The following is a 15427-nucleotide window of genomic DNA, read 5'->3' as shown; positions in this document are numbered from 1 at the left end:
CGAGACGAGCAACCGAAGAGAAGACACGGTGCCCCTTGGACAGAGGAGCGTAAGCAGGCCCACTCACAAAGAATGAGGGAAATTTGGGCTCTAAAGAAGGCCAAGTTCAGTGTCAAATGCAACAAGACTTAACGTGGTCCTTGATGGCCCCAGCGAATTATATATAACAACAACAACAACAACAACAAAACAACAACAACATGGAATGAGGTGACACCATCCTTAAGAAAGATGGATGTTCATTGTTGATATAATTGCAAAAATAAGTGCGCCATGGGACATGGTGTAGTGCAGAAAGTAATTGAAATCTTGGGCTATTGAAGTGGTTGTTAATCACTGGGTTCCACTTTTATTGATGGTAGGCTGCAAAGTTCAGAGAAAAGCATTACTCAACCTTCTTCAGAGGTATTGGGAGGAAGGAGATTTTTATTGAGTTTTGTGAAGGTGATTAAAGCTTTTTTCTATCAGTACAAATAAAATATGGAGTAGAACATGGAATGCCACCATCGGAATTTGCATACTGTATATATTTTATTCTTCTTCTACTGCTTTTCCCACACCTGTGGGATTGTGGGTGCAAACTGTGCCGCACATGTGGATTTGGTTGTGTTTTACGGCCAGATACGCTTCCTGATGCCAACCCTGTGTAGAGGGATGTATTCACTATTGCATGTTTCTATAGTGGTTGGTAGTGCGGTGTATTGTCTGATTATGAGAAGGAGAGTGTTGGGACAAACACAAACACCCAGTCCCAGAGCCAGAAAAATTAATTATGATTAAAATCACCGACCCGGCTAGGAAACAAACCCAGGACCCTCTGACTCAGAGGCCTGAACACTGACTATTCAGCCAAGGAATCGGACCCTGTATATATTCTATTATGTTCTTAAGTTGAAGTATGTCGTACATTTAATAATATTAATAATAATAATAATGCCCTAATAAGTTGCTCCATTTTTCTATTTTTACTTTCATTAGCATTATAGTGTTGTCTTTATTCTTCTGTTGACATAATTAGCTCAGTCATACGATTACAGGCAGAACTGTAGTGTAGTTCAGTAACTCAGATATTTCAAATATAAGGCGTGATCAAAAAGTTTCCATTTGAGGGTGTTGCTGCAGCAGACATGCAACGTAGCGCGACTCCGATGCGGGTATATAAGCACGGACATGTAGGCAAAGGGATTAATGTGGCAGTCATATTGTACCAAGATGCATGCGTTAAATGTGGCTACGTGAACTATAGAAGTTACAACATGTACAGCAGGCGGTAACGGACTTCTTCATGCAGCAGGACACGGTGTTTTGTTTTACCACATGGGGATCTTCAACTTGGTGCGTTGGTGGGTTGAGATTCATAACTTGCACATGAACTATGGTGACGTTATTTCCAAATACGTCCAAACAGGACATTGTGCTGACATTCTGTTCTTGGCTGCCGAAGGACAAGCACCGATGGACATCAATAGGAGAATGAAGACTGTGTATGGGGCAGCATATCTGTCAAAAACCACCATTGTGGAATGTTGCACCAAGTCTAGTGTGGTTCGAAATTTCGACACTAAACGCCGGTTGATTTGGGAGGCCAGCCTCATCCATTACGCAAAGGTCGTCCCTCAAGTGGGAGACACTCAAGCACCCGCCCTGTAGTCCTGATGTCTTCCCACGTGATTATCACGTCTTTGGTCCTCTCAAAAAGGCCTTGAAGTGTCGACACTTCCTGTTTGACGAGGATGTGCCGCAGGCGGTAACTGACTTCTTTTGTTTTACCACACGGGGATCTTCAACTTGATGTGTCGATGGGGTGAGTGCCTCAATGCTCACGGTGATTTTGCCTGATTGGTATCCTGATTCAGGACTGTACGGCCATCAAACGGAAACGTTTTGTTCGCCCCCTTATATTATGAATATCATTCATTTTTGTGACTTACGTCTGTTGGCTTGTTGCTATTTCACTGATAAGACTGTTCATTCTGCAAGAATTAAACAGCTGATGTGTATAATCATTTTAAACTAATTTTACTTCAGGTATACTGATCTGCCTCGCAAGTTCACTCACTACTTGCCTACTAGCGTGACAGATGGTCAGAAGAAGAGCACTATCTCCCAGTACTTTGCAACTACCAACTGTGCTGCTTGTGGGCAGCAGACTCACTCTGGTTTGTGTGCTGAATGTCAAAACCATCCACAGAGTACAGCCATTATATTGGCTGATAAATTACGCCAGTGGGAAAGAACATATTCCAACATAGTCAAGGTAAGTTGAGAATGTATTGATTGAAATTTCTCAACCTTTTCCAAGGATGTAACAGCCAATTTGTTTGGAATTTGTCTATTCCACTACCTAATAATTTTGTTTTGTGTGTGTGTGTGTGTGTGTGTTTATTTTTCCTAAAAGCCATGTGCTGAATGGGCATATGCCATTAGGTTTTTTCTTCAGATGTCTATTCTGTAGATATAATTTTTTTAAAATAATTATAAATTTGCCACTCAGAGGTGCCATCTACTATGGATGTTCCGTGGTTTCTACGGATTTCTCACACGTGGTATAGTAGTATGAAGCTGTACTGATTATTACGGATTTTTGGAATTCAGTGGGTTAAAACTTCACTGAAAGCCTAGCTCTTTTTATCATGTCCAAATGCGAAGTTATGTACCATACTTTTAAGAGGCAAATGTGTTCATTCCAAAAGCCAATGACCCTCCAGTCCGATCCTAGTTTATATGTTTATAAGAATTGGGCAACATTTTCATGAACGTAAAGACACAATGCCATTGGCTGAAATTGTGAAAGGAACAGTGTCACTCCAGGAATGCAATATACCAAGCTCGATAGTTGCAGTCGCTTAAGTGCGGCCAGTATCCACTAATTGGGAGATAGTGGGTTCGGCAGCCCTGAAGATGGTTTTCCGTGGTTTCCCATTTTCACACCAGGCAAATGCCGGGGCTGTACCTTAAATAAGGCCACGGCCGCTTCCTTCCACTTCCTAGGCCTTTCCTATCCCATCGTCGCCATAAGACACATCTTGTGTCGGTGCGACGTAAAAAAAAAAAAAAAAGAAAAAAAAAAAGAGGAATGCAATACAGCTAATTTTTCCAATCATAGAATAAAGTAACAATATTATTGTTCTAAGCTTCTGATCAATATCTTAAACATCTCATACCTGCTCGCAGAAATCCCATAGTTACCTACTGTAGTAGCCGGCCTGCATTGATGCACAACCTTCATTCAGTTCGTCTCACTGGCTGCACAGAATGGTTTCAACTGATATCATACCTGCCAAGATTTAGATATCCTGCACATAGTCAAGGAAGGAACTTTATTAAACATTCTGGAAAATATTCACATAAACCTTGATCAAAGATCAAATCCCATTCACAATCTTAACGTAATTCAGGAAAAGACTGATATTCTTTTTGATATAATAATTGAAAGAGATGTGACTCAGTAAACAAGCAAGTTTGCCACAACACATAATACATGTGCGGCTTCTTGTCCTTCATTGTCCCTCCCCTCACCCGCCGCTTCCCCTAGTGAACATAATGTCTGAGCAGTCCCCAGTCAGTGCGAAGGTCAACATCAACCCAATCTGGACAACTTACGTACAGGGTTGCAGGAGAGAGTGAGCGAGTACATATTTTGGTATTTTATTTAACAACTCTGTTTCTTCAAATTTTTCTCATTCTCACACGTGATATTTTTGATTTCCCTTCAGATACCCGATCAACATTTTTATTCTTCATTGAAGAAATATGGAGTCTAAATTTCACTCTGTTCTGACATTGACGACTGATAATATTTGTCATTTCCGTTGAAAACAGTCCCCCTGATTTCAACAATAGTCCTCTAGCCAACCAATTTTTGTTCAACTCCAGACCTATGTATTTCTAGTTAAATCAGCACTAATTTTAATCACAGCAAGACTGAAGAATGAAAAATATTTTAAACAAAATTGAGTCTCTGTTGTATGAATAATACATCATTTGTATACTGTTAAATTTCGTCTCTCTTATTAGCTTCATTCTCATGTACCTTTTTTTAAATATGTGTGTCTTATTTCTTGTACATCAAGCTGAAGATGACCTTAACACAGGTTAAAACATGTTGTTATGAATAATGTTTGGACAGGCCATTTAATTTAAGTGGTAACATTTTATTGTATTGAGGAGGTGAACGATATAAATGTAAATTCTTATTAAGAATTTTTAAATATATTCAAGTCAGTGCGGAACCAAAGATGAAATTTATCACTTCTGGCTCATCTAAAATTTTGCAGATATGGCACTACAGTGACAGTTCAAGAGAATAGAATTCCCAAAGACTGCCTGAGCATGTCTTCAAATGAGATGAAGGGACAAACTCGAGAAATATATATTTTAACATGATAAAGAACTTGGACAGCAGAAGTATTGTTCGTTGGGCTGATAACTCCGTAGTTACCATATGATCAACTTGCCATGGGGTAGAACCATTTTCTATAGTGATGCGATGTTCCCAGGCAGAGAAAAGGGTTTCCTTCTAAAGTGGTATGGATGTGATTTATCACATCTAGAATTGAATTACCATATTGTGTTGACATGTCTCAAGAAATTTAAAATGATGCCAATAGAAAGGGGTCACCTCAAGGTATAGCGTCCAGCAGAACAGTGTTGTTGACAACATATGCCTCGATGGGATTGATCACCCCATAGCACCCTACAATCGATGACACTGAGTTGGAAATAAAAAGTCCTGCACTGTTCATGCCAAATGCAAAAAATGCAGCGTTGGTATGTGTTCCGTGCTCTGTTTTATTTCATACTGTATAAAGCACATAATTCTTGAATATTAATTTCTGTTGAGTCATTTCTGTGATTTAGATCATTTATAAGTATGTAATGCATTACAACAATCAGTATATAGTTATTCTTGTGACATATAGTGCATTATTTATTAGTGTATCTAGTGTATAATCTTCACAAATTGTTATCCTCAGTATTAGTGTATTTTCTTCATAATTTATCAATACCAAGACATGAAATCTATACATATTGAGGAAGTGCTATACGGACTAAAATTTTAACATATCTGTCTAGCGTGATCATATAAACATGACACCTGCTGACATAACCCTCAAAAGTACAAGCTTAATATTACATAGTTATGTTCTGCTGTGGTCTACAAGTGATTCAGGTGAATTTCAGAGAAAACAGGAAAGAAAAGAGAAATTGGTATTAATTGGTTAACACATTGGAGACGTGTCTTAAGGTGGCATATGGGCAGGCATATCACCATATTTTGAAGGTTTTAAAAAATTGTAGAAAATAGTAGGTAGGTTGCACTTGTAACACATATATATCGTCAAAAAATTAAAAGTGTCTATTCTACACATTAAAACGTTCAGGCCGCGCTGCCGGCATAGCCCGTAGTAAGGTTTGACAATTCACTAAAAATCGAGACTGAGCTATGCAAGCATTCTGGTGGTTACATCATTTTTCTTCATGTATTAGTTACGAGAGTATTTAAGCAGATGGCAGTATTATATGTCTAAGTCAGAGAATTTACGATATTTTTGAACAGTATGCATCAGTAGATGTTGTCACTCAGTGAGCTCTAAGACATGGCTTCTCGTGGCAAACATGTGCTTGACGAAAGTGATATTTTCGATATTTTATGATATGTTATAAGTTTATGCGCAAATGAATATTTTATGACATATGAATTCGAAACAACTTCTTACATTTCATCATGATTGGAGTTCGTTTTACGGCCTAACGCATGTTCCCGCGTATTTCATATTTGCGTGAATACGTAATATTGTCTACATATTAGTAAAGTTGTCTGTTTAGAAGACTGTATTTTCTCTTTCTCAGAAGTCTTTTGTGGTAAATGGAACAATAATTTTGAGTAACTTTTAACAAAATTTATCATTTAAAATAAAATTTCATTAGAGCTCCCATTTTCATTATTGTAATTATTACTATTATTATTGAAAATTATTATTTTTATATCATACTCATTATTGTTGTTTTGTAATTGCAATGCACATTTTATATTAGCAAAATATGTTAAATATAATTATATTTCAGAAAACTGTACTTGCTTAGTTATCCGTCAGGCCTTTTCTCCATTCGCAAAACATGGTATAATATATAAACAAATTCAAAATCTCAAGTGATAGTTGACATGATACAAACAGTGTTTTTCAAAATTAGGTGCTCAAACAAGCACAAAGAAAAAAGAATCATGGCAATATCTCCTACAGGTACAGAGATATAATGTTTTAAAGATCTTTAAAAATGTCCAGTTCAGAACGTTTGTTAGGGATATTAAGGCCCAGACTGGAATGGGTTAATGACTTCTCTATGGTATCCTCTTACCTCAACCTAGGTCACTAAGATATTCTTCCTAGTCATTGTTTTCTTAATGACTTGATGTGACATTCTCTTCTCTGGCAAACTAACTGTTTGTGTATAAACATTTTAACTTTGCTGTATTAATCTTCCGTAGTAATTTACAGATTCCCACTCATGTTCAAATCTCCATATTTCATTTTTTCTTTCTCTCTTCTCCTGTATGCTTCTTAGTTCTGTTGTTTACTCTCATTTTTTTTTTAGGCTCAGACTGCTGAAGAATGTTACAACATTGTGTGGAAAAAATGTGCATTGATTTTAAGAGTGAATTTTTTATCAGAATATTTGCTATATCATGGTAGTTTTATTGTAAAAATTTCAGTATGACTATGATTTCAGAAGTCATTTCCTGCTGTCCTTTTCTACCTGAAATTTAAGCATGCTGAAAAATTATGTTAGTGTGTGGCACATTCAATGCTATTATGTTATGTGTTATGTGCTAATCATCATTAGATATTACTGATGCAAAGAGTGAGAGATACCATTGTTACCACTATAACGTAGGTCTACCTCTGTCATTAATAGGTGATCTTTTATTTATAAAATCATAAATACATAATACTGAATTTTGGAAGGTACTGTAGTTGGGAATGTAATGAAAAACTTTACTATGATAAGTTTGTATCTGCCTATGTGGGGCTTGGTGGGATCTAAATATACTTGTTGGAGTTCGGTGAGATTCAAACCCATGCTGAATGTCGTCATAACTTTTATATCCCTGTATTCTTTTTCATTAATAAATTCAGTGATTTTTATGTTTTAGGTTTGTCAGTCATGTTGTGGCCATACTGACTCCATCGAATGTACTTCATTGGACTGCCCCGTTCTGTTCCGAAGGCATCAAGCTGCGCGTGACTTGCAACAAGCTGATTTTGTGCGTAGTTTACAGGAACAGTACCTGGCCTTTTAATGCATATTTGGTGAGTAATTGTTATACACACTAAAATTCTAGAATTCATTGCAAACTTTGTTCATGAATATAGCATTAGTGGTTGTTCCCCCTAATCAATACAATGCAAAATTGGTACACAATTATATATTAAATATACTCATGGTACTAGTTTCGGCCCTGAATTTTTGGGCCATCTTTAGCCATATAACCATAATAATTAAAAATTAATTAGCCTATACAAGTATCTTACAAATTTTACTCATAATCATCGTGTCAGTATCCAGTATTCAGGAGATAGTGGGTATGAATCCCACTGTCAGCAGCCCTGAAGATGGCTTTCCAAGGTTTCCTATTTTCACATCAGACAGATGGGCTGTACCTTAATTAAGATCATGGCTTTTTCCTTCCCATTCCTAGCCCTTTCCTGTCCTATCATCACCATAAGACCTATCAGTGTCAGTGCGACGTAAAGCAACTTGTAAAAAATTAAATTAAAAGATTAAATTAAAAAATTATCTTGTCAATTGTTCTTAGAGTTTATTGATGCACATTGAATAAAATATTAGTCTACACTTGATGTATTAAAATAACTTTCACATGTTAACATTTTTGTAAAAATTAATTTAAGTTGGTTATGGTATTGTACGTCATATTAATGACACTCTTTGGTTGTTGTTGTTGTTGTTGTTGTTGTTGTCTGATGCAAGTGAAATAGACTGATATAACTTGTAAACAATATTATTTAACCCATGGGTAAATAATATCAGTATCGAGCTTGAATGATTATTGTTATTTTCATGATTATTATTATTTTTGTTACGACTTGTGAGGTATGGCTATGAAATGTTTACGTCCACCTATTAGTATTAGTATTATTACTGTTTACGATTGTATTATTTGTGAGGTTATGTCATGAAACGTGCTGTATATATAGTAATATGAGTTTAGTTAATGTAAGAACCCATAACTAATAGTATATACAGTAATTTATTATTACCTGTATATACAATGTATAATCCACTACAATATTGTGCAACACACTGTTATATCCTGAATGGCGTATCCTTGACACTAGATGGTTGAAGAATGTTCTTTACATTATAACTAAGCTTTAGCCACTGTAGAATGTACAAGAAAATGTATTCTTCTAGAAGCCTGGCCAGGCAATGTATTTAAGGAGGCGGCCTTGATGATGGAGTTGAGTTATTGTTCAATAGTTGTTTTGATGAGACGTGCGTAGAAGTTGTGTTTGAAGTATGTGAATTGGTTTCGTAGAGTTGGTAGTTGACATGCAATGGTTGCAGTCTTCTTATTCTTCAGGATAGACGGTTGTTCAAGATGGTGTTTTATTATTTATTATTTACATATTTTACGCCCACATTGGAGCACTGAAATCAATACATTTGAGTTAATTTCTTCTTCTTCTTCTCCCAGAACTTTTTCATCCTCTCCGACCTGGAAGCCCTTTGTGTGTCCGATATAGTATATTGTTTCCGTTCAACTGCTTTTAGTTTGAGACTTATGGTGTTTTATTAATGTGTGTGTGACAAATGTTTCACAGTTTGTAAATAAAATTAGGGTATACAACTGACAGCATTTTTTGTGCATCTTTGTGGATACATCATTGGTGACCGTGACCAGGACGTAAGAATAATTTTTGAGTGAATACAAGTGTAAGTGCGAAATAGAAAAAAATGCAAGTGATACCAGAAAATATGTCCGTGCAACAGCTCAAAGACGAACCCGCCAACAGAAATCTTCCAATGAACGGTAAGAAGGAATCACTGCAGACGCGGTTACGAGAAGATCTCTTAGAAAAAGGCGAAGATCTTGAAAAGTTATTTTTTTCGAGGTCTACGAAACATCGGATTCTGCCAAAGAAGAGGAGGTAAATATGACTACCATGTGTTCAAATTTAATGAGCATGATGCAGGCACTCAATGAACAAATTTTGAAAGTAAATGACAAACTTTCAGACAAAATTTCTCAAGCTAATTCAGTTTTATCCAGACAAATAGCAGAAGTAAACATGCAGGTTTACAAAGTAGCACAGGGCCTAGAATCGAAAATTTCAACCTTAGATGATAAAATTTCATCCCAAATTAGCGACGTCACCAGTCAATTAACACAGCAGATATCAGACATCAGGTCAAAACTGGGACAGGTTGAGCAGATCAATAGTAGGGTAAGCCAGCTGGAAGGGGACATCTCGAAACTTGAGGAGGAGGTGGAAACCCAGGTTTCTGGCATAAAACAAGAGGTTGAGGGGAGAATTTATATTGTCGAGGGAAATTTTGGGAGCCGTATTTCTGCCATTGAAGAAAGATTAGAAAATCCGATTTTGACCATCAAGGGAGATGTGCAGGATATGAGAAAGAGCATCCTTCACGCAGTAGAAGATAGGTCAACTCGAACAGGACCTATCGCCATGCCTCTAAACCCCTCAAACCTAACCAGCAATACAGGACACCTAGACCTGAAAGTGATTATAGAGAGCCTTCCGGAATTCCACGGGCGACTGGAAGAGAACCCGACTAGCTTCATCGAGGGATCAGTCAGTCTACTAGGACGGACTAATCTACCGGAGGACATCTTCGTCAACTCATCACACTGCGGTTAAAGGGGAAGGTCGCTATTTGATAGAATAACTTAAAGGGCTTTAAATTAAACTGGGTGGATTTCAAGAAGGAATTCCTCGCTAGGTTCAATTCCGAAGGGGTGAAAAGGAAGCTAATGACTGAGGCACAACCCACCAGCATGAGAGCTAGCGTATTCGTCCTACAGAAGTATCAGCTTTTCAAGCGTCTGCACCCAGAAGGAAACGAGAATGAGATCTTACCAGACATTACAGAGCTACTCCACAATAAGATTCGACCCCTAGTGAAAGTATCACATCCGAGATCCTTTGATGATCTACATAAAATCATCGCCCAGTCGGAGGAGGAACACAAGAGCAAAGCTACGGAAGAGACCAGCTCAGTTAGGAAGTGCTATCAGTTGAAAGAGTGGGACACCTGAAGAGCAAGTGCCCAACCTTAACGTTAGCAAACTAGGTTCGGCCTGTTCTGAATTGAGGGGGGATGGGACCAGGAACGGGAATGGGCCTCAAGATACGACAGACAAGCAACCCTGGTCAAGTAGGAGAGGGATTGGTCAGATTGGAGCAGAACAGGCCAACCTCGCCCAGCTATCATCTTACGGATAGGCAACAAGAATTTTTCAGCCATACTCGACATCCAAGCAAGCCATTCATTTGTCAACGGGACTGTTGCTAGATTACTACTGCCTATGAAGCCTCACCATCTGGGAAGGGTAGTGGGAGCAGAGGACGTGCTAACCTATTCCATCCAAGGGCAGACTAACGTAACTGCTAAATGCATGGACCTGCCTATTGTAATTGACGTTGCGGTGATTCAGAACCTGATATCATATTAGGTCATGACTTTCTGGTGGAATACAAGGCGATCCTAGATTATGCAGTTCATGAAGTCTTTTTGGGAAAAGACAGACATCTAAGGGTCGCCTGGCACGATGGAAATCTCCAGACTCGGAAGGATGCGGAAGTCAACGTAGATTTGGGACATATCCAGTTAACGCATCTTGAAACAAGTGAAGAAAAGGAGCTGAGACGCGCCTTAAAGGACTTCCCGGAAGTCATCATCAATAAAATAGGACGGACTACCACTGTAACGCACACCATTGAGTGCAGCACTTCCTCACCCATCAAGCAACGTCCATACCCAATCAACCCAGATAAGAGCAACTTTGACATTCATAAGATTCAAGAGATGGAAGGCAAGGTCTCATTGAACCCTCTACATCCTGTTGGGCTTCGCTTATTGTCCAACCGAAAAAGAAGACTGGGGAGTTTTGACTGTGTGTGGACTTTCGCAAGTTGAACGAGAAGAGCGTTAGTGACGCTTAGCCCATGCCCGACCTAAATGACTCGCTGAAACAAGTAAGTGGGTCTAGGATTTTCAGCATACTGGATCTCAACTCTGGATACTGGCAAGTGGAGGTCGAGGAAAGTTCTGGGCCACTGACTGCCTTCATGACATCGAGAGGATTGTGCCAGTTTACAGTAATGCCTTTTAGCCTGAAGAATCAAATCAAAATCTCTTTAGGCTGTGAGCTTGCATCCGGGAGATAGTAGGTTCGAATCCCACTATCGGCAGCCCTGAAAATGGTTTTCCGTGGTTTCCCATTTTCACACCAGGCAAATGCTGGGGCTGTACCTTAATTAAGGCCACGGCCGCTTCCTTCCAACTCCTAGGCCTTTTCTATCCCATCGTCGCCATAAGACCTTTCTGTGTCGGTGCGACGTAAAGCCCATAGCAAAAAAAAAAAAAAATATCTCTTTATTTGCAAATGAGGTGTCTACCTCGGTGGCAAATGGTACACTAAAATACATTATTGTCAAGCACTAATATTAAATTAACAAGAGAAGAAAATTTTCCTACAATACAATATTATACAATTTACGCTAACAATGTTTTCTATTAAACACACAGCTCATCCTTAATAAATTTATATTGTTTACAAACTTCTACTTATAATATATCCTGTACTACTTACAAATATAGTCAACTGATATACAGTATATGGAATTACTTCAAATGATCCTATACAACTGGTATAAGATTAATATTTACATTGCATTTATTTATTTACTTTTTTTTTTTTTTACCCGTTCTGGATCCTAAGTAGCATAACGACCTGCTGCGTCTTAACCAGAGCCCCTTTTGCCACCACTTTTCAGAGTTCCTGAAGGGCCTTCACAGCTACCGTAGCGGTCCCAGGGCCCTCGAAGTCCCCACTGTACTTCACCTCTACAGGCAGTCCCCTACTTTGGCTGTCCAAACTCCTTAGACCAGGGGATGGAATTAATTTATTCACACACTTTTTTTTATTTATTTACAATAACCTGCACTGGTCGAATGCCCTCTAACACTTCATTTATTTTCTCTGTTGCTGTTTATTCTTTTCTTGAATATCTGTACAGATTTTGGAAAAGGATCAAACACTACCCCTGGTAAACTGTTCCACTCCTTCACACCCTTCCCAATGAATGAAAATTTACCCCAATCGCTTTTGCTAAAATTCCTTCTAATTTTATATTTGTGGTCAGTCCTGCCGATATAATTATTTTCCAACTGAAGCCTCTCACGGATATCTCCCCATGCTTCTTCTCCTGTATAGGCTCTATATAATCCTATAAGTCTAGTTTTCTCCCTTCTGTTACTTAACGTTTCCCACCCAAGTTCCTTTAACATTTCTGATACACTACTCTTTCTCCTGAAATTCCCTGTTACAAATCTTGCTGCTTTCCTCTGCACACTATCTAATTCTTTTATTAGGTATTCTTGGTGAGGATCCCAAACACTGTTTGCATATTCCAATAATGGACGAACCATACTCAAGTAACTTTTTTCTTTTAATTCTTTGTTGCATATTTTAAATAGCCTCATTATGACATGTAACGATCTGTATGCTTTCCCAACAATGTCATCAATATGACCCTGCCAGTGCAAATTACTTTCAAATCTCACACCTAAGTATTTGCACTTGCCATCTTTTCAGATAACTACCTCATCCAAAGTATATTCAAATTCAGTTTTAAAGCTCCTGTTTGTAAAAGTTGTAACAGTTGATTTGCCTCCATTAACCTTCATATTATTTTCTTCAACTCATTGTTGGATACTTTCAAGGTCCCTTTGTAATTCTGAACAATCCTCAGTGTTGTTTATTTCCCTATAAACAATTATGTCATCTGCATACAATCTTATTTTTGATGTTATATTGTTCCCTAAATCATTTGCGTATATTAAGAAAAGTAACGGACCGATTATACTACCCTGTGCAATTCCCTTCCAAACTTTCTCTTCCTGAGATACATTATTTCCTACTTTGACTTTCTGAACCCTTGAATTTAGAAATGTTTTTATCCAATGTGTAACCCTTACATCCAATCCTATTCCCTCCAATTTCTTTAATAATATTCCATGTTCCACTCTATCAAAGGCTTTGGAAAGATCTATGGCTATGCAATCTAACTGACCTCCTGAATCCAACTGATCTGATATGTCCTGCTGAAATCCCACGAGTTGTGCCTCACAAGAAAATTTCTTTCTAAACCCATACTGGCTCCTCATGAACCAATTTTTATCATCACATATCCCTCTGATGTACTTCGATATTAAACTCTCCAGTATTTTACAAACTATACTGGTCAGGCTGATTGGTCTGTAGTTCTCTGGTTTCCTTTTATCACCCTTTCCTTTATAAATTGGTATTATTATAGATTCCTTCCATTCCTTTGGTATTACACTATTATTTATGACATAGTCAAAGAGAAATTTTAAATAAGGCACTGTGTACCACCCCATTGTCTTTAATACCTCCCCAGTAATTTGATCACTTCCTGCTGCTTTTCCTTGCTGAAGCAGTTGGATTTCTCTGAAAATATCTTCGTTTGTGAATGAGAAGCTCCTGCAACCTTCATGCGACTGATGGATAAGGTATTGTCAGGATATGTTGGAGATTTCTGCCAAGTGTACGTCAACGACATTTTAATTCACAGCAGGAATTTTGAAGAACACCTTGTACACATGAGGAAAGTGCTTGAATGACTGAAGATTTGTGGACTGACTTGCAAACTGGAGAAGTGCCACTTTGCCCAGTCCCGCATAGAATATCTTGGCCATGTCCTAACATATGAAGGCTTAGAAAGACAACCAGAGGTGAATCGAGCTATCAAAGAAGCTGAACGCCCACAGACCAAGCGACAAGTACGTCAGTTCCTTGGCATGTGTATATGATATAGCAGCTTCATGCCACACTTTGAAGAGAAGGCATTACCACTCACCGATCTACTCCATAGCAACCGCTTGTTCCAATGGACCAGCAAGGAAGAAGCAACTTTTCAAGGCATTAAGGCTGTGATATGCAGCGCTCCCAGTCTAGCCCATCCCGACCCTCAATGGAAGATGTGCCTGCAGACGGACGCCAGCAGTTCCGGCCTACGAGCCGTGTTATTCCAGGAGAGGAGTGACAGCGGAAAGGACATCATCGTGTATGCCAGCAGAAAGCTGTCTCTCACCAAATGCTACTGCACTGCCGAGAAGGAGGCCTTATGATATAGATGTTGATTCCTATAGGGAAGCATTAGCTGTGGTGTGGGCCATGGGCAAATTCGGAGGCTACTTGGAGGGAAGGAAGTTCCAGCTCTACACCGATAACGCAGCTCTTAAATGGTTGAACTCTGGCTCAAAATCTAAATTGATGCGGTGGGCTCTGTTGATCGCAGAATTTGATTTAGATGTGTGTCATGTCCCAGGATCAACGAACGTAGGAGCAGACAGTTTATCTCTGCACCCGGCGATGGAACCTGAAGCTAGGAGCACCATTGTCGAGAGGGAGTTCCCACAAAAACACCAGAGTGAGCCCAAGGAACCTGTCCTTATGATCATCAAGAAGGAGCTTGATCTGGAAGTAATTAAACAATGGCAAGAACAAGACAAGCCCTGTAGGACCATGACGCAGTGGATCAGGAGACAGGACACTGATAGTCGACTTGTCCCGAGGGAATTCAAGATGTGCTACAAGAACTTCTGGGTTGACGGAGGGCACTTAATGTACAGGTCGCACCTCTCCGACATGCCTGCAGTAGTGGTGATCCCTAGACAGCACATGACGTACATCCTTGAGAACTTCCATGACAGCACTGAAGCCGGACATCCAGGAGGTGAAAAGATATATCAGTGTAATCGACAAAGATTCTTCTGGGTCAGCATGTGGAAAGACATCCTGGACTATGTGAAGGGGTGTTACATTTGTGCCTGTAACAAGGCGAGCAACAGGAAGGCAGATTCCAGTCAGCGAGGAAGATGGTCACAACACCCTTGGGAGGTCATAGCTTTGCACTTGATGGGTCTTTACCCTAGAACACCGCAGGGTAAAACAGGACTCCTAGTAATCACCAACCTCTTCACAAGATGGATTGAGGCCTTTCCAATACCGGAAGCCATCATCAGTCTTCTACAAGAGATGAGGTATTCAGCTGCTACGGTTATCCACGGTGCATTCTGTCAGACAAGGGGAGTCACGGGAGTGGCAGCAAAAGATGACAGAATGGGGTGTGGA

At 39.1% G+C, this 15427-nt stretch overlaps 1 protein-coding gene across 1 annotated transcript in view; it reads left to right on the top strand.

Annotated features, from left to right (window-relative positions):
* PolZ1 (DNA polymerase zeta catalytic subunit) overlaps window positions 1–15427 on the top strand; it is a 409350-nt gene that overhangs the window by 378225 nt on the left and 15698 nt on the right. The window contains exons 30-31 of the mRNA XM_067138984.2: window positions 2029–2257; window positions 7157–7313. Coding sequence (XP_066995085.2) covers window positions 2029–2257; window positions 7157–7303 — 376 coding nt within the window. The 3' untranslated portion in view covers window positions 7304–7313. The remainder of the gene's footprint in view (window positions 1–2028; window positions 2258–7156; window positions 7314–15427) is intronic.

The sequence above is a fragment of the Anabrus simplex genome, chromosome 1, assembly GCF_040414725.1.
Source record: "Anabrus simplex isolate iqAnaSimp1 chromosome 1, ASM4041472v1, whole genome shotgun sequence".
Lineage (NCBI taxonomy): Eukaryota > Metazoa > Arthropoda > Insecta > Orthoptera > Tettigoniidae > Anabrus > Anabrus simplex.
This window is presented reverse-complemented; position numbering and strand designations above follow the sequence as displayed.